Raw genomic sequence first — 26446 nt, 5'->3', positions numbered from 1 at the left:
AAGGAGCAAAATTAGATCCTTCAACAGCATCAGTTCAGCCACCCCAAATGTGCCAAGAGAACTTGCCCGTGGTTCATAGCGGATGAGTATGTCGTAGTCCATGGACTTTGGTACGTTATTGATGATAAACTTCAGTTGTCCACCCTCAGGAACACGAACAAAACCTGCGCCTGTCCAGGTGACAGGACGGCCAGCTGGAATTTCCCGGGATACCACCTCAAAACTCTAGGGAATAAAACAATGATCGGAAAGCAGAACATGTGTGAAGTAATAACAATTAGGAGGGAAGCAATAATAGAAATACAGTGACACCTATCTTATGTGATCCTCATTTCTACCATGAGTTGGCCTGTTTGACATTTATCATCTGAGAATTTGCCTCACGAGTCTGCAAGCCAAGGTTCACATCTTCACATCTGCTCTCACTCTCCCTGTGATGCGCCGTACTCTTCACAGAGCGTCAGCGCTGCTGAAGCAGCTTCCTGAGCAAGGGTTTGGTTTGCCGTTTCCTTCCCAGCAGCAGTTAGATCAGGAAATTGGAATTTGTTCAGGGTGCCAGTGATGGCCCACCTACTTTTCGCGAAGGACACTGTTGGGTCTTTCACGTTCACCAACTAATGCGGGCAGGTGGGACGTCCAGTTTAACGTCCATCACAGGGACGGCACACACACTGATGAATCACTCTGCTTGTGAAACACTGGGATGACAATTTACAGCTTGGTCTGGATTCAAACCCAGAGTAGAGAGCTGCCAGTCCCTTACATCATATATATACTGCGTTGAATTTATGTTTTTATACCATTGTCTCACAAAGTAATCATATATATATATATATATATATATATATATATATATATATATATATATATATATATATATATATATATATATATATATATATACACATATTTAGTTGGAGTTAGAACCTCATGGTGATGACACTCCATCCATCCATTGGGATCATACTCTGTGCAGAGCGTTGGTTCTGCCGAAGCAGTCTCTTTTGCTATTGGGGCACAATCCTGGATGGGTCACCACTCCAACACAGGTTTCCAGCAAGCTGGCACTCATTTTGTCGACCTCAGAAGGATAACAGGCAGAGTCAACCCCACCTGGTATTAATTCAACGGTAAGTGGGATTTGAACTCAGGATCCTTGGATCCCCAGCCCACTACCCGAACCATTAAGCCAACACCAGGCATGAGGACACTCCACTCGTATGCAAAGTTGTGGGTTCGACTCCGGATTAAGGCAGCAGCATTTCGGATATGGATTGTAATCTTCTGGAAACAGCTAATCTCAGGAGGACTACCATGTCACTGTCAAAATGTCAGTCAAAAACTTAGCTGCTTCATTAAAAGGGAAATCTATCCACCCCATCTGGTCTGGTGTACATTTGGTGCTCTCCGAACACATTGTGGTTTCTGATTAATGCCCTCACGGCAACTTAATTATTATGTGCACTGAAATGCTTCCTACCAAAAGGCAGCACCACCCAAAATAGAAAAAAAATATCTAAATTGTGTCACTTCGAAATTTGCGCAAATGTCATTGTTAATTGACCTTTTGGAACCATGAAGTAGTACTGGCTGCTGCAGCAGAAGCTGCATTTCATGGTGTTTCAGGCCGATATTTGATGAGGCCAGCTGAAATTTGGCACGACTCCAGAGATCTAATATGATGACAATGGTGTGCTGGTACTCATAATCCAGAAAGAACGAGCTGGTATTCATAGAATACATATCCCATGTAGTCTTGAGAAGGACTTGGTGCGAGCCAACTCTTCTGTTTTGTTTTCTATCTCTGGGCATTAGGCTTTGTTTAATTCACCATGTAAGTTCTAAGGGGGTGTGCGTCATCCTGGTAAATATGCACTGTATGAAATGGTCATGTAACATGTGGAAAAGTTTCAATTTCCTCTGTTGAACAGTTTTCGAGGTGTGTGTGCTCTTAACAAAATGCAGACACGAACAAACACGACCAATTGCTGAACCCCGGTTTTCAGTTCATGTGCGCGGGGTAAAAATCACTCACACAGCGACACCTGGCAAAACAGAACAAGGTAGAATGGAACCCGGTAGAGCACATACCTCTGCCAGATTGAACAGTTTACGTTTTGTATTACACCGATACACTGGATCTGAATCAAAATCTAATCTGCCTGTTCTTGTCACAGAACCAACCCAAATCCACCTAGTTTTGTCATAACTTGTCCATAACTTTTTAAGATATCATGATTATATATATATATATATATATATATATATATATATATATATATATATATATATATATATATATATATATATATATGCAGTTTTCAATCCTATCTCTCAATTTTACAAATCACACCGTTGTTGACATTTTAGCCTCAAAAATAAATGGTGGTTGAATTCAATGATCTGATATGCAAACCCTCTTCAAATTTCAAGTCAGGTGAATGAAAATTTTAGAAATTCTGGCCTATGTTGACCTTTTGACCAATGTTGAGCTCAAAAATAGTTGGTGGTTGAATTTATTGACTTGTTATGCAAATCCTGTTCAAATTTCAAGAAGTCAATTGGATGAAAATTGAGGATTTCAGAACATTGGCCCATGTTGACCTTTTGGCCAAAGTTGACCTCAAAAATAATCTGTGGTTTAATTCAATGAACATATGTGCAATTCCTCTTCAAATTTCAAATCAGATGAAAATTGTCAATTTTAGAAATACGTGGTCGATGTTGACATTTTTGGTCAATGTTGACCTCATAAATAGTTGGTGGTTGAATTTAGCGACTTGTTATGCAAATCCTGTTCAAATTTCAAGAAGTCAATGGGATGAAAATTGAGGATTTCAGAAAATTGGCCGATGTTGACCTCAAAAAAGTGACCGCTATATCACATGGTCATGTAACATGTGGTAAAGTTTCAATTTCCTCTGCAGAACGGTTTTCGATGTATTCTCTTAACAAAATGCATAGACATATGACATACGTACGTACGTACTCTCCCGATTGCTTAAACCTGCTTTTTTGCTTCACGAGTGCAGGGTAATTAAAGTGGGATGCTCTGGCACATTTATCAGTGGCCACATATTTGATGTGGCCAGCTCAAACCTGGCATGACTCCAGTGTGTGGAAGCATATCAGGAACTCTGTGGTTACTGTATGAACCTGCTATCAGCGATGTGGCAAGAAAAAAAGGAATACAATATGAACCAAGGAAAGATATAGGAGGAAATCTTGGTAAACTCGAGCATTAGTACTCACAGTGTTGGTGGAGGCTTCCTCTGCTTCGTAGGTGTAATGATCGAGTGCCATGCAGAAATGGTTTGAAGTTGTGCGCCTGCACTGACGTCCAACCATATTTTCACGGCAGCGACAATTCCCCGTTTCTGGTGAGCAGCTACGAGGAACGTTTCACATTGAAGCCCAAACGCCACCAAGAATGAACAAACATTTGAATTGAAAACAGGCCAAAGTATAAAACTCTGAACTGTTTCAGAAGAAAAAAAAAATTCTCAATTTTCTCTCGCTAAAAGTTGAATGTTTCAAAACCTTAATGTGCTCACAAGTTCATCGGTCACAAGTGATTAGTGCCCACTAACGGAGCGCCTGTATTTCACCGAAACACCATTATTGCATTATTACATTTCCAATAACGTCCACACATATTCACGAATAATCCCACAATAACCCAACAATAATCACAAGAAATAATTCTGAAGAACACACTCGAGGATGAAAATGGAATTGAGATAAATATGGAAGAAAATAACAACAGGATAGTTATCCTGATAGTAAAAAAACAAAAATAAAAATAAAAAAAGGACAGATGGGAAACATATAGAACGGGAAACCTTGTGGAATATGAACAGACAAATGACCAAATGAATGGTAACACAGTCTTGTCTCAGGTGAGGTTGTAGACGTTGGGTTAACATCCAAGACTTTAACACAGATCAGTGAAATAACTTACTGGTTGTCAAGAGCTCCTCCCACATCACAGTCGCACGGCCGGCATCCGATGGCGTCATGTCCAAGTGCCCAATGTTCTGGCTGGACACAAGTGTTAACATCCACTAGTTAAAACCCGTTCATCCTTTTTCGCCCTTTCTTCCTGCGAGCATTTGCTCATAAACCTGCAACCAGTCTATGTTTCTAATAAATAATTCAAAATTGATAACAGAAAGAAACTGCCAACCTTACAGTGGGTGTGTCCCACGAAACACCTCGATAAGCTATTTATACACCTTAGAGCATAAGTTCGTTCATGGCGGAAAACCTGCTTCAGGAGGGGGGGGGGAATTAAATCACTATAACCTCAGTCATGTGACCTCTAACCCCCCTGGCAAGTTTGGTTGAGATTGGATAAGTAGCGACCAAATGTATCGCAGACAGACAGACACCAAATTGCATACGGTAAACCCTCCACGATCGCAGGTTCAAATATCGTGGGTTTCGACCAATCGCAGGTCATCTATTGTGTTCTGATTTAGTTATGGCAGTATTTCATTTTGGCCAATCGCGGTTTTTGAGCTGAAATGAGTCATCGTTTGCAGCAGCCTGTATGATTACCTCCCATTACGAGGCTTTTCTTGTTTCTCGTGCACCGTTAATTGTAGTAATCAGACCAGCATACAGAAATGAAGCTAAGTTTAATAATGAATCGTCATCGAACAGGAAATGACATGCAGAGATCCTGTAATACTAGATGTACATGATCTAGCAGATACACAACAGTTAATAATGGCACTCAAACGCAAAACGATGGACACAATTAATCGTGCCAAAAGGCTGAAAAAGGTGTTATGACATCATGCAAAAAAATTGAGTTGTTAGATATGTCGGCAAGAGGTGAAAGTGCGGCATCCGCGGACCACCATTACCGGATAAATGAATCAAATGTGTGCAAACGAGAGTCAAATATCCGTGCAAGCAAAGCGCTGAAGTCTCATTCCAGTCCGGTGATCCTCTTATTGAAAGGATAGAAAAAGCGCTTAATCTTTTGGATCAAGGACCAAACAGATAAAAATGCCTTCAAGTGGGCCGGTATAAGGGAGAAACGATTGTGGATTTACCTGTTTGAGTGGACCACTTAACTGTATGGGAGAAATCATTGTGAATTTCCCAACGATTCCATGAGACACCCGGGATCGAGCTGATCCAACAGCCATCACAAGTTCTACATTCACATCATTCTAACCTCCACCCTCCCCCTATAGCATCCTCATCATCCCAAGCTAAGTCTTGTATTTTCTTTTTACAGCAGAGGACGGTATGAACGAGTTTATAATATGCTTACCCCTTACCCACCTCATCAGTTTGGAATAAATTTAAAAGGTAAAACTCTTGTCTTTTTGTTTAACTTACACTGTATTTATTGTTATTTACATGTTCATTTCGATACTAACATGCTTTATATTGTGTGTGTATATATATATATATATATATATATATATATATATATATATATATATATATATATATATTTATGTGTTTATTTCGATATTAACATGCTTTATATTGTGTATATGAAGATATTTACATGTTTATTTCGATATTAACATGCTTTATATTGTGTATATGTAGATATTTACATGTTTATTTCGATATTAACATGCTTTATATTGTGTATATATAGATATTTACATGTTTATTTCAATATTAACATGCTTTATATTGTGTATATATAGATATTTACATGTTTATTTCGATATTAACATGCTTTGTATTGTGTATATATAGATATTTACATGTTTATTTCGATATTAACATGCTTTATATTGTGTATATATAGATATTTACATGTTTATTTCGATATTAACATGCTTTATATTGTGTATATATCGATATTTACATGTTTATTTCGATATTAACATGCTTTATATTGTGTATATATAGATATTTACATGTTTATTTCGATATTAACATGCTTTATATTGTGTACATATAGATATTATGTGTTTATTTCGATATTAACATGCTTTATATTGTGTATATATCGATATTTACATGTTTATTTCGATATTAACATGCTTTATATTGTGTATATATATATATATATATATATATATATATATATATATATATATATATATATATATATATATATATATATATATATATATATATATATATTTACATGTTTATTTCGATATTAACATGCTTTATATTGTGTATATATAGATATTTGTGTGTTTATTTCGATATTAACATGCTTTATATTGTGTGTATATATAGATATTTACATGATTTATATTGTGTATATATAGATATTTACATGTTTATTTCGATATTAACATGCTTTATATTGTATATATATATATATATATATATATATATATATATATATATATATATATATATATATATATATATATATATATATAGATATTTACATGTTTATTTCAATCGTATAATGTACTTGTTTCTGGTGACTGTCAATCTTCCTCCATATTTTCTCGAAGCCCAGAACCAAACCCCCCTCTTCCCAATGACCCTTGGTTTCCACGATTGTGGTTTTAACAATCGAGGCATTTTCCAGGAACCTCACCCCCACGATATTAGAGGGCTTACAGTATTTTAGTATGATATATATGTATATGTGTGTATATGTATATATATATATATATATATATATATATATATATATATATATATTCTGCCATAATTGAATACACAATAAATAGACGGTCCCAAAGACAATACCATTGACAAGTTGTATTTATTGAATCCAAAGTGGATACTGGATGGATTTCAAAAGAATGCGTGTGCCCAAGTCATGAAATAATAGCTATATGGCATCAATACACAAATTGCTCTCTTTACGTATAAAATGCATTCTTAAGAAGACTGTGCGGACCGAGTGAGGTATGAGAGAGAGCTCGGTGGTACATCTAAATTCAATGGTGAGTCAAACTGAGCATTCTGTTCCATTTGAATATCACAGGGCTTGAAGGAGTCCAACATCATTTAATGCAATGAAGATCAATCACAGTGGAACAATGCCCTGATGTTGGAATCGTTGGCACCATTTAATAGTTATGCCGGATTCCAGAAGCAATTGTGGTTCGAGATAGAGGGTTGTATTTGTATTTGAATAATACAATCATTCTCTCCAGAGTATTATAGCGAGCAGGAGACGCATCTCTTCCTCGAGTGACCTTGCTGCTGTTTATTTATTGTTTTCCCAATCGTATCCAATCCCTTTTCCATATGTTCCCGTTTTCAATTATCTGTGCATTGACCAAACAGCCTCCATCATTCATTTCTTCTGTAAGCCTCAAACTTTGTTATTTAGTGAGATAACACATTATTCTTCCCAAAATGTACATTCCTCTAGACTATTTGAGATTTAATCAATTATATTGCAAAATCGATTAATTAGTGCTACCCATTTTTAATAAATGGACACAAAACTAAATCATCCCTGCAAAGGTCATCAAGTTCATAAAAATCTGTGCTCCAAGGTTAAGGACAAATACCGTGAGTGAAAAGTTAATGGAGAGGAGGAGGACAATAAAAGAATGAAGGTGAGAGGTGGAAAGATTACCATTCATTTCCACAGACGGACCTTGACGCAGGAGGTGTATAATGCACGATGGTTGCATATATTTGCAAAAGATGAAATCAAGACTAATGTTGGACAGCACGGTTTAAAACTATGTTCTCAACAAGATAAAACAGTCCATTCAAAGGATATGCAAAAGGCTCTTTGGTCCAGCTTTTTTGGCGACCGGTGTCCGGCGACAAAGGTAGAAATCAAGGTCGAATACCTTACATCATTCCCCATCTTTATACACAATCGTTATTACCCCCATTAACCCCTCCTAACCAAACTCTTACTTATGGGTTACTGTGTCTCCTCTTCACGTCCCTCTTCTTTTCCTGTTTGTTCATTCGCTTGCCGATTGTGTTAAACCGTTTCCCCACTCAAAATGTGTTGCCCTTTTCCCCTCTGTCAATTGGCTCTTCCATGAGCTTCGATCTTGGAAAGAAAAATCGAATTAAAAGAAAGTGTGTTATTAAAGGTAGTAGCACAAATGGCCAAAGTTGAAAGATGCATGGTACAGCTCTTGCATATCATGAGAATGAGTAAAATTAATCACCCAAGAAACTGCAATAATGACTATACATTTATCTCTCAAGAAAAAAAAAAGGTCTTTCCATTCACCTGATGCCCATAAGAAGCATCGTATCAGAAACGAGCTGTAAAAGTGCAGGGTAATAACGAGTGCTGCGAGAAATGCTGCAATAAAACAAGGCTTCAGACATGGTGCTTCCTGAACTCTTGATAACATTATCATGATGTTTGCTGTTTGGAAACATTCAAACGTGCCAAGAGACACCATATGTGCAGGATGTTTGTGTCTCAAAGTGCAGACAGCAGATGAGAGAGATTGATTCATGGTCTGTATTTAACCAGCCATTGTTCTGGGATGAGGAACAGAGGACGAGCCTGAGAGCTGGCTCCAGAGACAGGAAATGGTGGTGTTAAGTATTGCTGTGGTTTTATTGAGAACACGACACATACCAGGCACTGGTCGCATTTTTGTCCGGTAACAAAGCGCTTGCAGAAGCAATCACCGGTCGTCTGATCACAGACGTCTCCACTTCCAACAGTACCGAGCTGATTGCAATGGCAGGCTATGTATAAGGACAGAAATAAGAGGGTTTTGGGGGCAGAAATGAATGTACTAATAAACACGTCTGCTGTGCACACACACAACACAAAACACACACACGGAGGTGGATACTGTCGGTCCCTGACATTTGCGGGGGATACGTTCATGAAAAATGCCGTGAATGTTGACTATGTCGGCGCATTATTTCAATAGGAAAAGGGAGCAGAGGTTCCCGGAGGTTAATGGTTCATAAGGGAAAATAAAAAAAATCCCGTGAAAAACCATGAATACGCACATGAAAAACCACGAAACATGAAGCACAGGGCCGCAAATGTAGAAGCAGATCAGAAACACCATGAAAATGTGAAGCACAAATCCGCAAATGTAGAAGCAGATCAGAAAAACCATGAAAATGTGAAGCACAGATCCGCAAATGTAGAAGCAGATCAGAAAAAACTATGAAAGCATGAAGCACAGATCCGCAAATGTAGAAGCAGATCAGAAAAACCATGAAAACATGAACCACAGGGCCATGAACGTAGAAACAGATCAGAAAAACTATGAAAGCATGAAGCACAGATCCGCAAATGTAGAAACAGATCAGAAAAACTATGAAAGCATGAAGCACAGATCCGCAAATGTAGAAGCAGATCAGAAAAAAACTATGAAAGCATGAAGTACAGATCCGCAAATGTAGAAGCAGATCAGAAAAACCATGAAAACATGAACCACAGGGCCATGAACATAGAAACAGATCAGAAAAACTATGAAAGCATGAAGCACAGATCCGCAAATGTAGAAACAGATCAGAAAAACTATGAAAGCATGAAGCACAGATCCGCAAATGTAGAAACAGATCAGAAAAACTATGAAAGCATGAAGCACAGATCCGCAAATGTAGAAGCAGATCAGAAAAACCATGAAAACATGAAGCACAGGGCCATGAACGTAGAAACAGATCAGAAAAACTATGAAAGCATGAAGCACAGATCCGCAAATGTAGAAACAGATCAGAAAAACTATGAAGGCATGAAGCACAGATCAACAAATGTAGAAGCAGATCAGAAAAACTATGAAAACATGCAGTACAGATCCACAAATGTAGAAGCAGATCAGAAAAACGATGAAAACATGAAGTACAGATCCGCAAATGTGGAAGCAGATCAGAAAAATTTGAAAGCATAAAGCACAGATCCGCAAACGTAGAAGCAGATCAGAAAAAAAACTATGAAGGCATGAAGCACAGATGCGCAAACATCGAAGCAGATCAGAAAAACTATGAAAGCATGAAGCACAGATCCGCAAATGCAGAAGCAGATCAGAAAAACCATGAAAACGTGAAGCACAGATCTGCAAACGGAGAAGCAGATAAGAAGAAAACGTGAATACGTGAAGCACAGATCTGCAAACGGAGAAGCAGATCAGAAGAAAACGTGAATACGTGAAGCACAGATCTGCAAACGGAGAAGCAGATCAGAAGAAAACGTGAATACGTGAAGCACAGGGGCCATGAACGTATAAGCAGGTCAGAAAAACTGCTGGCCCCACGAAAAATGGCGAATATGTGGAAAAAAAATGCAAATGCACGAAGCATTGGGCTGCAAATGTAGGAGCAGGCTGCATTTTATCAAACGGGGATATGCGGGGTCCACGCATAGTGAATCCACGAATATCAGGGTGCAACAGTACTTTGAGACCTGGTGGGTTCCACCTCCTGAAACCCACCCACATGTGGAAATAGCAGTCAACAACAGCAACTTGCCTGCACACACATATACGCGCGCGCACGCACGCACGCACGCACGCACGCACGCACGCACGCACGCACTCCACTCCACCTTCTGAAACCCATACATGGATATAACAACGAACTACACGTTCACATTTACAACAGTTTTGCTGCCAGTAATGGCTACGCACCCCACACATGAAAGGCAGACGTTTGGCATTAAGGACATGTTGCTTCAGACTGACCAGTCATTGCTCCACACTTGGGTCGATGAACAGCTCGTCATCCTTAACTTAGAAACCATCGCTTACGGGTCCCTACACTTCACTGAGCCAAATTCTTTCGGCAATGGTCACGATCTCTCTTTTATGCATTTGTGCCGGTTTTATCATCCGTTCTTCCATGCCATCACATGCACTCCTGACATTGCAGTTGTCTGGTCAGCTGAGCAAGAGACTGCTGGCTTGTCGTTCTGGCTCTGCTCCTGTTGCTCATTCTGCCGGTGTCGCAACTGCTAGTTCTGCGAGTGAGACTTCCACTGAGTCTGTAGCTAAGGCTGAGACTGGTTCTGGTGGAGGACCTACTATTGTTTGGGGGGAGTACTCCAGAAGGAGTAACACTGACTATACAACTTTATCTATAGTTCATTGCAACAGCTATGTGTTGCAAGGCTTCCATGGCAATGGAACCGATGGCTATGGGTAAAACATTGCACAGCACCACACTGTTCAGATACAGGCTTCTGCCACTCAGCAGTGCACTTGCGCCTTGCCATGTCAGCTTCTCTGTGGAAACACCTTCTGCACTCCAAGCACTGCACCCGATCTTGTGTCTGAGCAAGCCTGGACTGTTGGCAAAGCTGGTGCTTGAGGGCTGAGCTGTAGGTGTTACGCCAACCCACATTGTGGTATGCTGCCTCGTACCACTCCTCTTCTGGAACCCCCACAGCCTTTAGGTCGAGGTAGATCAGATCTCTCCACCTCCTTTGAAGCCCTCCTTCTGGGGGAGTCTGAGCTAACCAACCAAACAAAGCCATATTGAAGAATGAAGTCTTAATTTTGTTGAAACTTGTGAAAATGTTTTTCCACGTAATATATTATTTAATTATACAAGCCTGCGTACGTTGGCAACCAGCAGGGTCATTTGCATCAAGGCCAAAGTATCCGGACTTGCAGCGGTCACAGCGCTCCCCTTCCACATTGGCTTTGCAGTGGCATCTTCCAGCCTCCAGGCCTAACAACGGGTCTGTGCGACCGTCACAAACACCGACGCTCTCAGAGCCTTCTGGGTCACAATCACATGCTGGATGGGGGCAAGATGTGGGAGGGAAGAGTGGGCGAAACAATTCAAGGTTAATATTTTCAACCCGTGAAGAACAAATTGGAAGCGGAAGCAAATAAACAAAGCAATAGGGGTTGGAAGGTGACCAAATCATTAATATTGATTCAGTGGGTCACAGGCTTGTGGTGAGTGTGTGGTGGACTCCGATTAGAACGAGACGATGTCAGAACCCAGAGAATCCTTGCAATCCATTTTGCTTCTGACCACAACCGTGCGTCTTTGCATACTATGTACAAGGATGTTGCTTTCCTGAGACATCATAAAAAAAGGGGTCATCGAAATATTAAACATGCATGTATGAGGATTGGGTGGGTTCAAAAATTGCAGCACTTTGCTTATTTGACAAGCAGTGAGGCGCACACGATTGGAGACAGTTGAGAGATCACTCATGATGAAGGTAAGCATGACAGTAAGTGTAAATAAATAAAAACGCACAAACGCAGACGTCCGGGTCCCTCGGATCTCGTCCGTGGTCCTGGTAGTAGTAAGGCTTGCAGAGCTCGCAGGAGTGACCAGCGGTGTGATGCTGGCAGTTGTCACAGACGCCACCACTCACGTTTCCCGATGCCATGAAGACCGCCATGTCAAAGTGACACTTCGTGGCATGGCCGTGGCAGTTGCAGCCTGCAAGTTCACATACCGGTCTCCAAACATACATACAATATACATTATATACAGCGTAAAACTTTGTGACCCACCTTGATGGAAATACCCATCTCCCTTTCTTGTTGATCATTGGTGTCGGTGTTTACATCACATCTCTCCACAAACTGATGGTTTATGAGAGTGAAGAATCTCGCACTTAAATTACAACAGAACAAGACAGCGCCGCTCTCGACAAGTGACAAGACCGACGACAGACATTTCTAACAGTTTGCAGATCTAGCCACTGACCTATTTGCTCAGCAACTACTGTTAGAAAGGTATGAGCGCCAATTTGTGCACGTCTGGAATCACACATTACGTGTACGAGAAACTGCTGATTTTAGGAAAGGTTGAATCCTGTGAGGAGGTGGATTCAGTCAAGCAGCTTGCTTTCTCAGCTTGGAACTAGCTAACTTTCGCTCGTACCATATGGCTCACAACAGGTGTGTGTGTGTGTGTGTGTCCATTCTGAAGCAAGTCAGAAAACATCATCTTACAAATCTCAAAGCCGAACTTTCCGACCAGTCTCCATCCTCCAAGTCAGGATGGTGCTTTATAGGGTCTGTCTCTGGGGTACGCTGCCCCTTTACCCCATTCCTCAGATCAAATGGCATTGCTGCAAGCTCTGCCCGAGATAAAGCAAAATGTCCAAAAGTAATCCCGCTCTGCCCTGATCTTACTCGGACATACCCACTGTCAATGGACCCTCCATCCTTCTCACCCGAGAAGGTAGAGAACGTTTTGTCCGGCCTTGACCCTACATGGTATCAGTGCCCATGTTCAAAAATGCTGCTCTGCCATTCCTGGTTCTACTCTTGCTTCCCCGATCTACCATATTCAGTCAGTCCTCTTTTGGCTGCATCTCCTCTGCATGGAAGTCCAAACATCACCCCCAGAAAGAATGATATTTTGGAAAGCGAAGTATGTTCTTTTCAGAATTATTTAATGCCGAAACAAATGCCGCCATTGAGTCGGGCTACACTAAAAAAAGACAATAGGACCACTGGACCTGTAGCTTATCTGAGCCCCGTCCTAATGTTGTAACCAAAATTTGGTAGCATTCTGACTGGTGCGTCTGGAGAAGAAGATTTTTGCACTAATTTACCAAATCGCCATTTTGACATACTTAAAGTCACGTGACCGGAACAAGCTTTGCAATCCCCGTTACCAGTCAGGAGCAGAAATTGTTGCTGCCAAATTTCAGCCGGATCAGCCCAGCGGTTTGGCCAGAAAAGTTGATATAGGAGACGGACGGACGGACAGACGGACAGATGGACATACGGACGGACGAACAGTGCACAATGACAATACCTCCTTATCCGGAACTAGCAGATTTACCCGGCATTGTGCGAGAAGAGAAATGTGAATACGTAACACTTTGTAACCAATCACAAAGATTGGTTAATTGATTGGCTGATTGGAGCTATGTTTCAATTTCCACGTGCATCCGTCCCTGAATACGTCTGAAGAAGAAGATGTCTGAATACAAATGGCTTTCCATTTTGAATGCTGATGAGTTTCCATTTTGATCTTCCTCTTGGTGTTGTTGTTGTTGTTGTTGTTGTTGTTGTTGTTGTTGTTGTATATCATTCACAATTCAGCATCTAAAAAGGATGTGATGAATATCCCATGAACAATGTCCGCCTCCAAGCTCCTTAAACTGCCCATTTTATTTTTCCCCAAAGTGGATGCGGACGGGCTCTGCGGGGATGGTACGGACGAGCACTTTCTCGTTGTATATATAAGCCCAAACCGGCATCACCTTAACTCACCGTTTTAAATCATTCACCAAACTCACCCCCCCCCCCCCCACCAGCTCTTCTACCCCAATTTACTGATACAATGGCATTTGAACAGTAACAGTAAATATTGACTAAAGGCTTGCCATTGGAGAGGGGGGGGAGGGGAGGGAGGGAAGGAGGCCAAGTTTATCTGTGCAATGAGTGCTTTAACCTCAGTGTTGCCCAGGAAAATAAGGGAATTGAAGTAACTTCTGCCACCATCACCAGGTTGCGCTACATTGTCCATATTTATTTACGTGGAGAATTTACGCCCCCCCCTGCCCCCCGGAACACCTGACCCCCGTGTGAGGACTTGGCCACATAGTCTATGTTACCCCCCCCCATCCACACACACAAAGTTGTATTTGTACCCAAAGTATGGAACTTCAAAGATGTGGCCATGCATGGAACACTGGAACACATGAGCGAGAGAGCGACAGAGTGAGAGAGACGGAGACACAGAGAGACGGAGACAAAGAGAGACGGAGACACGGAGACGGAGACGGAGACACGGAGACGGAGACACGGAGACGGAGACGGAGACACGGAGACGGAGACACGGAGACACGGACACACGGAGACGGAGAGACGGAGAGACGGAGACAGAGACGGAGAGACGGAGACAGAGAGAGAGAGACAGACAGAGAGACAGACAGAGACAGACAGAGACAGACAGAGACAGACAGAGAGACAGACAGAGAGACAGACAGAGAGACAGACAGAGAGACAGACAGAGAGACAGACTGAGAGACAGACTGAGAGACAGACTGAGAGACAGACTGAGAGACAGACTGAGAGACAGACTGAGAGACAGACTGAGAGACAGACTGAGAGACAGACTGAGAGACAGACTGAGAGACAGACTGAGAGACAGACTGAGAGACAGACTGAGAGACAGACTGAGAGACAGACTGAGAGACAGACTGAGAGACAGACTGAGAGACAGACTGAGAGACAGACTGAGAGACAGACTGAGAGACAGACTGAGAGACAGACTGAGAGACAGACTGAGAGACAGACTGAGAGACAGACTGAGAGACAGACTGAGAGACAGACTGAGAGACAGACAGAGAGACAGACAGAGAGACAGACAGAGAGACAGACAGAGAGACAGACAGAGAGACAGACAGAGAGACAGACAGAGAGACAGACAGAGAGACAGACAGAGAGACAGACAGAGAGACAGACAGAGAGACAGACAGACAAAGACAGACATTTTAGCCTTTTTCGGTATAGATTCCAATTCCAGATAAGCTAGAAATAGGTTGCTCAAAGTTTCTTCCACCAAAAGTTATAAAACGTCAGGTGGCCTCGGAGTAGAAATTAAAAGGGGACACAGAAGAGAGAGGAAGGACACAAGCTTTTGATAGAAGAAAGGACTGAAGGCACTGGTCCTCATGTCGAGTTATTTCCATTGTGCTTCGACTTTGTTTGGTGCAGGAAAAACAGCAGTGCATGACAGCAACTGGTGAGGTTCGACTCTACTAAAGACTTAGCACAGATTTAAACTACAACGGCACTCGATAGATCGAATACCCCTGCCAGGTTGAACAGTTTACGTTTTATATCCCACTGATAGGCCGGATGTATATCCGGACCTTCGCCAAAATCTCATCGGCGAGTTCTCATCACCTTCCGACTCATCCATCAAGTTTTGTCATAATTTGTCCCAGCTTTTTGACATATCATGCGATGTATCATTTTTGCCCCATCTCTCAAGGGTGAGAAATCAATCTCGATAGATTGTTGAAAAATCTGCATCCGGATCTTCACCAACATCTGATCAATCCGTCTTTGTTACACACCCATCCTGTCCACCAAGTTTCGTCCCAATCCGTAGTATAACATTTTGAGATATCCTGCTGACAGACAAGACAGACAGACAAACAGGGTGAAAACATACCCTCCGTCCTCCTTCGGTGGCGGAGGTAAAGATCATATTCCAGATAACACGAATGTTGTCTCTGGCGAGTACAAACCAATGCGCACACTTTGGCTAACATAAGAACATGCACACTCTCTGTGTAGTGCACGATGATTCACACACTCGAGTTAACCCGAAAATATGTGCACACTCTGAGTAGACCAAGCACGTGCATGCGCACACCCTGGCTCGCCGAAGAACAGAGAACGTATCTGCACATAATAGCCTCTGTCCATTGTACGATGGCCTTGCAGAATGACCTGGGATTGCAAGGACATTTGTTGAAACGTCAGTGAATCGGATAAGGGATAAACTTCAGGTTTTGCACATTATCAGGGAAAGAAAACTTGAGTGGGAACTTCTCTGATGATGTGTAAAAATTATATGTTTGGTGTTGGCTTAATGGTCTGGGTGATGGGCTTGGGATCCTGGGATCCTGAGTTCAAATCCCCCTCGGTTGTTGAATTAATACCAGGTGGGGTTGACTCTGCCCGTCATCCTTCCGAGATCGGCAATATGAGTGCCAGCTTGCTGGTATCCTGTGTCGGAGTGGCGACCCGTCCAGGATTGTACCCAATCGCCAACGAGACTGCTTAGGCAGCACCAACGCTCTGCACGGAGTGTGGTCCCGATGGATGGATGGATGGATGGATGGATGGATGGATGCGTAAAATTGGTGATACAAATATAAAGTTGTATCAATACCCAGTTTAAAATTGCTTTGAAGAGGTTGGAAATATTCAGCACACCTGCCAGGTTAAAAACTTTGAAAAATGCACGATTCCACGTTTTTTTTTGTTTTTGTCATGAAAAATACATCCTGCCTCCCACAATCTCCTTCCTTAATAGACCAGGCCTCAGGGCTCCTCATCTTTTGGTCGGTATCCGAGTAACTTCCTTCTATTCAAACAGCATCTGCTGCCTCTTCCCACAGTGTGCAACAAACTGTGCCCCCCCCCCGCCACCGCCTCCACTGTCCCCATGTCACTAATCCCAACTTCCCATTCCTCACGGTAATCCACTCTTGTGTTTCTTTAAGGAATCTGGAATTACAAAGTAAAACTCCGTGTGAACTTCAACTCGACATGTAAAGGAAACAGACTTCAACGCAAGACGTCCAGCTGGAAAGCAGGAGTTCATTCAGCAAACAAATGGACAAATTCCAACAGACTTTTTTTTTCTCACAGTATCAGATGTCCGAAGGCCTTCGCAACCACCGCAATCCCTGGCCTTCTGTTTTCTTAATCCCAAAGTAAACCCCCTTGGATTTAGCCCTCCACACGGTCCAAAAAAAAAAAAGAAGAAGTAAATGATTCCAGGTGTTTCCGCAAGCGCCCATTGTTCCAGCAGGATATAGCCGTGTACATACGAGTAACCGGCTCCAGCAGCTTCCGAAGATGACATCAGCTCACGTCCGGTGACGCGAGACAAACTTACTAGTCTGCGGAGCGTCGCAACCTCCACAAACAAATACAGCGATTTACAACCCGTCGATCCGCCAGTAAACCTACAACAAGTGTCCGTGAGCTTTAAATTGCGAAGAAAAAGTAACGTGACAATATGTGAGCCCCCAAACAAAGGAGGACATCAAAACGAAGGCAGGCCCGTGGCCTCGTGAAACCTCGACGCCTTATCTGTAGGCCACCGAGCACGCTTTCATGTACTACCATGAACGGAAATGGCAGCGGTAGGTGTTTGTAACATACGTTTGCAGGCATTGGCGGTGCTGCCCTCGGCTGGATGCCACGGAAGGTCATGGTAAAAGTCCTCACACTTCTCACAGTTAAGCCCTGCGGTGTGGTGCTCGCAGGTGCAGCGCCCATGAACCTGGCGCACACACACAATGATGGCAATTGTTAAGTGGCGTCGATCATTTACTCACAAACAATATTCATGAATTGTTTTACTGCAGATCTTGTGGACCTCCTTCCCCCCAATCCCCTCACTCACCCCCCCCCAAAAAAAATATACATGGCCAGAGAACACAGGTCAACAGGATAACTCACAACAGGGGGAGGAGGAGGAGGAGGAGGAGAGCATTTGGATTGGATTTCAAAGATGTACTTGAAAGTCCTCAGGAAGAGCATTCAAATAACACTCTTTGGCACAGAATTTCTAACAATAATCTCAGCAATTAGCCATTGTCTTACCGCACAAACCGTTTTCATGATCTCAAACAAGACATCCGTATGTGGTATAATTACTAGAAAGCTCGTTTTACCGCGTATTGTGCTCGCTTTTGTGTCGAGGCGAAATTAAGCTGGATGCCCTGCCTAAATGCACTCCACTTGTGGACATTAAATATTTAATTGCATATTTCTTTAAGACTTATCATCATGATTCTTTGCGAATCATTCCGAGCTTCCTTGATTTAGTCGAGCACAGCAGTAATACTGTGATGCTTTTCCTCATTATGACCATCCATGGTGTACGGAACCACCGGAGCATCTCAAAGGGGGGCCCACGAATGGTGAAGATCCAACGGTAGGTCCCGATCTTGCCCGACTCTTAATTGTAACACATGCAGCAAGGGATCGGAATCTGACCGTATATTGCCATAGCATTTCATATCGCAAACTACAAGTGGCCATTCCCTTCTTCGGGTGTCCACCCAGCAAGGAATTGTAACTTGGCCATAGCACCTGGAAACAATGGCATACTCCAGCATCCATAAACGAGGCACCAGCAGGTGGGCAGTAGGCCTATCATCCCCTCGGAAAAGACTGCTCACTCTATGATGCAATGCTCTGCCTGTGAAGCACCAGTGTGACAGTGTTTTTTGGGCTCTGTACCTGTATAAACCTCAACATCGGTTGCGAACGCTCACTGTATAAATCCACTGCATGAACCTCAGTAAATGAGCCAAAGAAAAGAAATACAGTACTCAAACCATCTGGAACATATTGAAGCGCTTTCGCAAGTCTCTGTCAACACTTCGCACGAACACAGGCTTTCTGTCCATAGCAGTTCCAGGGAACAGTGGTCATACATTCCCTGGCAGTGAGCCTCAACGAAGTCCTTTGTTTCGTCAATCAATTCAGATTGTCATGTCTGGAAACAATTATCATCCTTTCATCACACTACCTCCAACGGGCAAGGAAGAGATGTATACGGGAACCACGCAAGATTGATCATCTGTTCTGTAAATCTAAGGGTTGCAAAAAGTTAAAATATATATTTATTATACACTGGGCTGGTTCTTCATGAGTCATTACATTCAAATATGGAATGGGTCGAGGTGTTATAACAATGACCAGGATGTCTCGTTAGGTGCCAACTCGGATTCTGAAAGTGGGTGACCATTCTACCTGGGTTGGAACGTTAATATTTCACAGCAAAATCTCCACTGTAAGCGCCTTAAATAAAGACAAGCCGGTAGGCGACATGGGTGGTCGCTATATAATTGCATACTAGTCATACAGTTTTTGACGGATCAGGCTGAAAATTTTTTGACAAAGAGGTCGATTATTGTGCGCATAAAAGCGTGGAAGCCGATTTTTGAAAAAAAAAATATATATATATATATAAATATTTTTCGGATTTTTTCAAAAATTTCAAAGTCCCGTTGCAAGGCAACGGTGGCGTCTATAGCAACGGTGCTCAAAAGCATACAACTTCAACTAGATCCTGGTATGAACCTACCAATCAAGTTTCATCAAAATCGGTTGACTCCTCTGGCCTCCAGGGCTGTCCATTACATACATACAGACAGACGGAAAACCTGAGAATAACGGTAGTCTAGCGACTACCCAAAAAAATCACTGGACAAATGATGTTGGCAACTTCCATCTGGAAATATTTTTCGAAAATTACATTTAAAAACTAGAAGGTCACTCGGTAAAGCTCGTACCTCCGCCACGCAATGCCTCATACACGGGAACATATAATAACTGGCCCAATATATTTTTGAAATATCATTTGATATATTGTTTTTAGCCCGATCTATCGATGGTGAAGAATCGCTTTGAAATTAAATAACTCTCATATCCGGATCTTCACCAAAATCTGATCAGTTCACCCTTGTCACACACGTCACACACACACGTCCACAAAATTTTATCCGAATCCGTCCACAACTTTTTGAGTTATCCTGTACACAGACAAACAGACAGACAGAAAGGGGTGAAAACATCAACCTCCTTCACCTTCGGTGGCGGAGGAAATAAAGATTGTATTTTTAGTCCTGGAGTATTGCAGGGATGAATCACTCGTCACAAAAGAAAAAAAACAAATGCTTTTATTCCCGTTTTCTTTATTTACTTACAAGACTAAGAAGACTGTAAATTTTGCCGAATCATTAATTTTACACATCTCACTCCACACTTTAGGTATAACATGATAGAGTACGTGGGGGAGTAGAATCACATAAGCTGGGGTGGCTCAGGTCTGATCGAAGCAATGGCTTGAACCTTTTAGATGGATAACAATAAGAACAATAAGTTATGTTCCATGACTGATTGAAAATGGTGAAATGAATTGTTGTAAGTCATTGGCAGGGCTTCTGCCTGCTCAGCACGCCTGGCTCGTTTGTTGTTATCATTGTGGTTATTATAAAAACACATCTTCCTGGTTGGCTTGTAAATGCAAAAATGTAGGAATATGTCACAGAGGGCAATCACATACTGGGGAACTTGGCCTTAATCCCTCTCGAAATGACCCTGCACCACCCTCCGTGTGGTGACACTTAAGATCACAGTCTCTCTATTTAATTACATCGAGATGTCTCCTACACGTCCACGGACCAAACAACTCTATTCAATCCAAACTTTCTTATTAAATTCCTCCATCTACCCCCACAACCGCAACAATATATATATATATATATATATATATATATATATATATATATATATATATATATATATATATATATATATATATATATATATATATATATATATATATATATATATATATACACACATATAGTGTACACAGTGCCTATAGAAAGTCTACACCCCCTTTCAAAATTTTCACCTTTTGTTGCCTTATACGCTGGAATTAAATTTTCCACTTAAATTTAAAGATCTTGAATCCAAAAGGAGTTAAATCAGACTTTTTCCACCCTTATTTACACGTCGTAACCCACAACTTCCAAGTGAAAAACAAATTCCACAAATTTCAGAAAATTAATTAAAAATACAAAATGAGAATATCTCGGTTGGCACATATATATATACATATATATATATATACATATACCTATATCTATATATATATATATATATATATATATATATATATATATATATATATATATATATTGTTGTGGTTACCAAATTCGCAAACCACCATTCAGGTCCCTTAGGTGAGGTATCTCGGTAAGTACATGTGTAGTTAGGCCCAAACCCGTTGTCTAGTGGGAATACATGTCATTTATGCGTGCTGCGACTCTTCAGGATAGCCGTTTTTCTTTTACTATCTTTATTTTGGACCAACCGCCATGATTACCACCACAACCACAACATCAACCACCAACCACAACGCCGCTTCACCACAACCGCCACGACCTTCACGTCACACCTCGCAGCCGTCGCATCGCCACCGTTCTTGCGCCGCCTGTGGGTACCGGTGTTGGACTCGTGCAGGGCGCGCGCCGAACAGCGTATACAAAATCACGGATTTTGTGCTTCAAAAACGGATCAAAAACGACACACGCCCACTTTTTGCCATCCAATCGGTGAGCGAGGGGCGATTTGGCCCCGCCTCCAGGACGATCGATATATGCAAATTTGTGGATCAAAAAGCCTTCAGGCCCACTTTTTCTCGGGCCAATGGGGAGCGAGGTGAAAGGTCAAAGGGAGGGGGTCAAAGGCGAAGCTACGGGGGATAAAAGGACCGTGTTCATCAGTCAGAAAGAAGAGAAGAGTGGAGAGTCCAGAATCGAGAGGCGGAGAGTAGGAGAGTCCAAAGAAGAGTCCAGAGTCGGAGAGTCCAGAGGCGGAGAGGCGGAGAGTAGGAGAGTCGGAAGCAGAGGGTCAAGACTTCGCGGGCGGTGGAGCTGCTCGTCGTGTGCGTTGGAGTCGGAACGGAGGGGACGAGCTGTGGAAAGGCGGCGACACCAGACGAGGGGGTGCTCGCGTCGTGCAGGAAGCTGCACCAGAGGGAGGCCGACAGCGCGACCTGGCCGAGGTGGAGACGCTCGTCGCACATAATAAAGATCCTCTATACCCCGAGCATCAGCAACCCCCTCCTGTTTCCCCCCCGCGCTGAGATAGTGCGACCAAGGGGGCCCCTTTCCCACCCCCTACCAGACACTGCCCGCGAGGCCCGCGGGGTTGGGGCGCCATCGCCGCTCCGCGTCTCATCACCAGACGGGTAGGCGCGACCCGGTCTCGGCCTCAGGCCCGCCTCATCCTTGAGGGTATTTCTTTTCCTTGGTTTTGGGTATGTGTTGTCGGCGCCGTCTGTGAAGTAGAATTGTATAAGTGTTGCCGTGTGCTCGGTAGTCGGTATTAGCTCTGCACTGTGTTTTCGCTTTTACATTTGCTTTTTGTGTAAATTGCATTGTGTCTTTTCTGTGTGCATTTGGTGGAATTGTATATGTGTGCTTCCCGTGTGCCGCGAATAAATGTGCTTTTGTGTTGAACTGTTTCCCGCTTCGCTTCGTCATTTCTCCCATTGAATCCTCATCTTGCTTCACGTAAAGGGTTGGTAGTGGGCTGAATACGCCCGATAATTAATCGAACCGTCGAGGTCGACGATAACACCGCTCGGTTATTCTGATAGTACGGAACGGGTCGCTTAAGTGGCCCGTGTCCGAAGTCGACCTGCGGCGAGGTGCGATCGCCCGGTCTACCCTCCGCGTGGGTACTTAGGTAGGTCGAATTTGGCGAGCAACCCTATCCCACGCGGGGCTGATTGGCTCGATCGCGGTGAGACCGAAAGGTCCACCCGTGACTGGTTCCCGGCGTTAGTCCGAGAGGGTCACGACTGGATTGTCCGTCCGGTGGGCGACGTGCCGCGATTCGAGTTACGTGGCCGTCAGCACGCCGGCGGGCGCGAATACCGCAACAATATATATATATATATATATATATATATATATATATATATATATATATATATATATATATATATATACATATACATATACATATACATACACATACATACACACACATACATACTTATCTTGGTTGGATAATTGTCCACCCCCCTTATAATAGCAATTGTAAATTAGCTCAGGTGAAACCAATCACCTTCAAAATCACACACCAAGTTAATTTGCCTCCACGAGTGTTAAATTGTGGTGCTTCTAATTATTTCAGAAAAAAAATCAGTTGTTCCTGTATGTTTCCTCTGCTGGGTAGTGCATTTCACAGCAAAGACTCAACCATGAGAACCAAGGAGCTTTCAAAAGACCTCCAGCCTGGTGTTGGCTCAGTGGTTGGGGTTGCGGCTTGGGATCCTAGGGTCCTGAGTTCAAGCCCCGTCGGCTGCTGAATTAGTACACCAGGGGGTTGACTCAGCCTGTCATCCTTCCGAGGTCGGCGAAATGAGTACCAGTTCCAGTGTGTGTACTGGTAGAGGGGCACTGCATCAGTGACACAGTCGTGCTTCAAGAAATGATAGCTACCCCGGCAGCTAAGCTGCCATACGACCACCACCACCAAAAGACCTCCGGTTATGAAAAAAAATATTTAAAAGGCCTTCAATATCCCCTGGAGCACATGGGGGATGGGGGCACAGAAGCAAAATGGCAGGAGAAATACATAGACAACCACTAAAAATAGAGATGGACGAACTGCACACTCAACGAGTAGGCAACAATTCCCAAGCTATTCTGAACACTAATCTCATCATGAGTATGCTCAATTTGGGGACACAAGAAGCACAAGAGAATGGGCAAAAGTGTCGGGTGTGCATGTGTGGTCTTTCCTGTGAAGTGCCAGGGGGCTTGGCACAAGTTGGACTGGAGATGCCCAAAGTGGTGGCATGGCTTCGGACCTTTCTCCTGGTCCTGTCTCGCCCTTGGGTCTTCACAGCTCTGGCGAGGCTCTCCACAGCTGGCTGTGGCTCACTGCTGCTCCAAGCTGACTGAGTGATGTGTCAATGGCTGTGGGGCTTGATCTCTGGTGGTCCTGGGCTGTGTCCACTGGCTGTGTGGCTTGCTATCTGGAGGTCCCGGGGTGTGTCCTGTCCTGTGGTCGTGCGCATGGTTTCTCAAGCTGATGGATTTCCCACGAGCAAGTGTCGCTACTTTTTACAGGAAGCACTCTGCCACACTTGCCCCCTGCTCCCACTGCACCTGGAGCAGACGCTTTCGCAGCCATTTGTGTAATGGAGAGGCTTATGCAAGCACACCTGGTTATGCCATGTTGAGGTGCAATGCAAGGACAATGGGGGTGATGTAAGAATCATGCGGACGGAAGATGGAGAGAAGAGACAGATACGCGGGTGGGGATGACAAGGAAGCTAACTAGACATCTGATTCTAGTCAACGCAAATTGAGCTTTCAAAACACTTAGTAACTCTCATTAACATATAACTGATGAATAATAATGATATATATTATTACGGTTGTAGATATTCGCATTACACCATAAAGAGTCCTCAAGTGAGATATATCGGTAAGTTCATGTGTAGTTAGCCCAAACCCGTTGTATAGAGGGAATATGTGCGATTCATCCGGGCTGCGACGCTTTGAGTTAGCCATTTTTTCTTTCTCTATTGTTATTTTCGACCATTAATCCCCCAACAACTCAAACACCACCACCTTCGCCTCTTTACCTCCACAACTCCATCCCGCAAACATCGCTTCACCGCCATTCTCAAACGACACCCGCCAACAACTCAAACACCACCACCTTTGCCTCTTTACCTCCACAACTCCATCCCGCAAACATTGCTTCACCACCATTCTCAAGACGCCCGCCAACGACCAAACTCCCACCACCTCCGCCTTTCTACCACACGTCATGCCATGGGCTGTGAATGCGTTGCTTTCGCCCCGAAAAGCGGATCAGGAATGCTTCACGCCCCCTTTTCATCCGTCCAATAACCGAGCATGGGGTAGTGTAGCCCCGCCTCCGAACCCGCTGTGAATGCGTTCCTTTCGCCCCGAAAAGCGGATCAGGAATGCTTCACGCCCCCTTTTTGCCCGACCAATTGCTGAACAGAGGGTGGCGTGGCCCCGCCTCCAATCGCGTTTTGATCCGAATATTTGCATATAGGCTCCTCCTGAGGCCTATAAAGATGCGAGCGCAAGGCGAGTTGCAGGGAAGTTGCAGGGAAGTTGGAGGGAAGTTGGAGGGAAGTTGGAGGGAAGTTGGAGGGAAGTTGGAGGGAAGTTGGAGGGAAGTTGGAGGGAAGTTGGAGGGAAGTTGGAGGGAAGTTGGAGGGGAGTTGGAGGGAGTTGGAGGGAGTTGGAGGGGAGTTGGAGGGAGTTGGAGGGAGTTGGAGGGAGTTGGAGGGAGTTGGAGGGAGTTGGAGGGAGTTGCAGGGAAGTTGGAGGGAAGTTGGAGGGAAGTTGGAGTTCGCGCGGTTTGGTTGCAGGCGGCTGGTCGAGTTCAAGTTCAAGTCAAGGGAAGATGGCGTCGGCAGCGAGGTTGCGGTGTGGGGGTCGCTCGTCTTGTCGCGTGGTCCAAGCCAGCCAGCCATTCCCCTCTCCCCGAGCATCAGCGATTCCCCCCCCCCATCCGCACTGAGATAGTGCCGGGGGGGGGCCCGTTCCTCCCCACCCAAAACGTGGTGCCAACAAAACCGCTCACGCGGAGCACGCCGGAGAGGGCTCGCCGACCACGCCAGGGGCACGGAGTCGGTGCGCAGCTGTGCAAACATTGTGGCTTGCCCGCCATCGCGTCACGAGGACGCGGGTAAAACCTTCCCGGTCTCGTGGACCTGGCCGATCCTCCAGGATCCACGTACATTTGGTCTACGGACCTGTCTGCCTCCTTGCCTATGAGGGTGGCTTTCTTTCTTTCGGGTTGAAAGCATGCTGTGGCGCCGTGTCCAATAAGTAGAACTGCCTAAGTGTCTGTGCCTGTACATTGCCCCTTTTATTCGGGTGTAACTCTTTACCTTGCATTTGCTTTTGTTGCATGATTGTATGGCTGTATATACGTGCTTCCGTGTGTGTGAAATAAATGTGCTTACTTGTTGAACTGTTTTCCCGCTTTGCTTCGTCTCCTTCCTTTTATTGAATCTCCATCTTGCATCACGTAAGTGATTGATAGTGGGTTTAAAACGCCCAGTAATTAAGCGGAACCGTCAAGGCCGACGATAACTCCGCTCGGTTATCCCTGTAATACGGAATGAACCGCTTAAGCGGTTCGTGTCCGGAGTCGGCCTGTGGCATGGTACGATCGCCCGGTCGACCACTTGCGCAGGTACTTAGGTAGGTCGAATTTGGCGAGCAACCCCATCCTGCGCGGGTGGGCAATTGGCACGATCGTGGTGAGGTTAAACCCCCACC

General features: G+C 43.7%; 1 protein-coding gene across 2 annotated transcripts in view; it reads right to left on the bottom strand.

Annotated features, from left to right (window-relative positions):
• The window catches only part of LOC147019290 (laminin subunit beta-1-like), a 133167-nt gene that overhangs the window by 66881 nt on the left and 39840 nt on the right, over window positions 1-26446 (bottom strand). For both annotated transcript variants that reach the window (XM_085899678.1, XM_085899679.1), the window contains exons 10-16: window positions 17736-17856; window positions 12115-12303; window positions 11461-11640; window positions 8519-8631; window positions 3962-4041; window positions 3253-3388; window positions 67-225 (exon numbers count right to left, since the gene is read on the bottom strand). In XM_085899678.1, the coding sequence (XP_085755804.1) occupies window positions 67-225; window positions 3253-3388; window positions 3962-4041; window positions 8519-8631; window positions 11461-11640; window positions 12115-12303; window positions 17736-17856 (978 nt within the window). The remainder of the gene's footprint in view (window positions 1-66; window positions 226-3252; window positions 3389-3961; window positions 4042-8518; window positions 8632-11460; window positions 11641-12114; window positions 12304-17735; window positions 17857-26446) is intronic.

The sequence above is a fragment of the Eptatretus burgeri genome, chromosome 10 (assembly GCF_056783735.1).
Source record: "Eptatretus burgeri isolate ZD-2024b chromosome 10, Ebu_testis_v1, whole genome shotgun sequence".
Classification (NCBI taxonomy): domain Eukaryota; kingdom Metazoa; phylum Chordata; class Myxini; order Myxiniformes; family Myxinidae; genus Eptatretus; species Eptatretus burgeri.
Note: the sequence above shows the minus strand (reverse complement) of the source record. Positions and strands in the feature narration are given on the sequence as shown.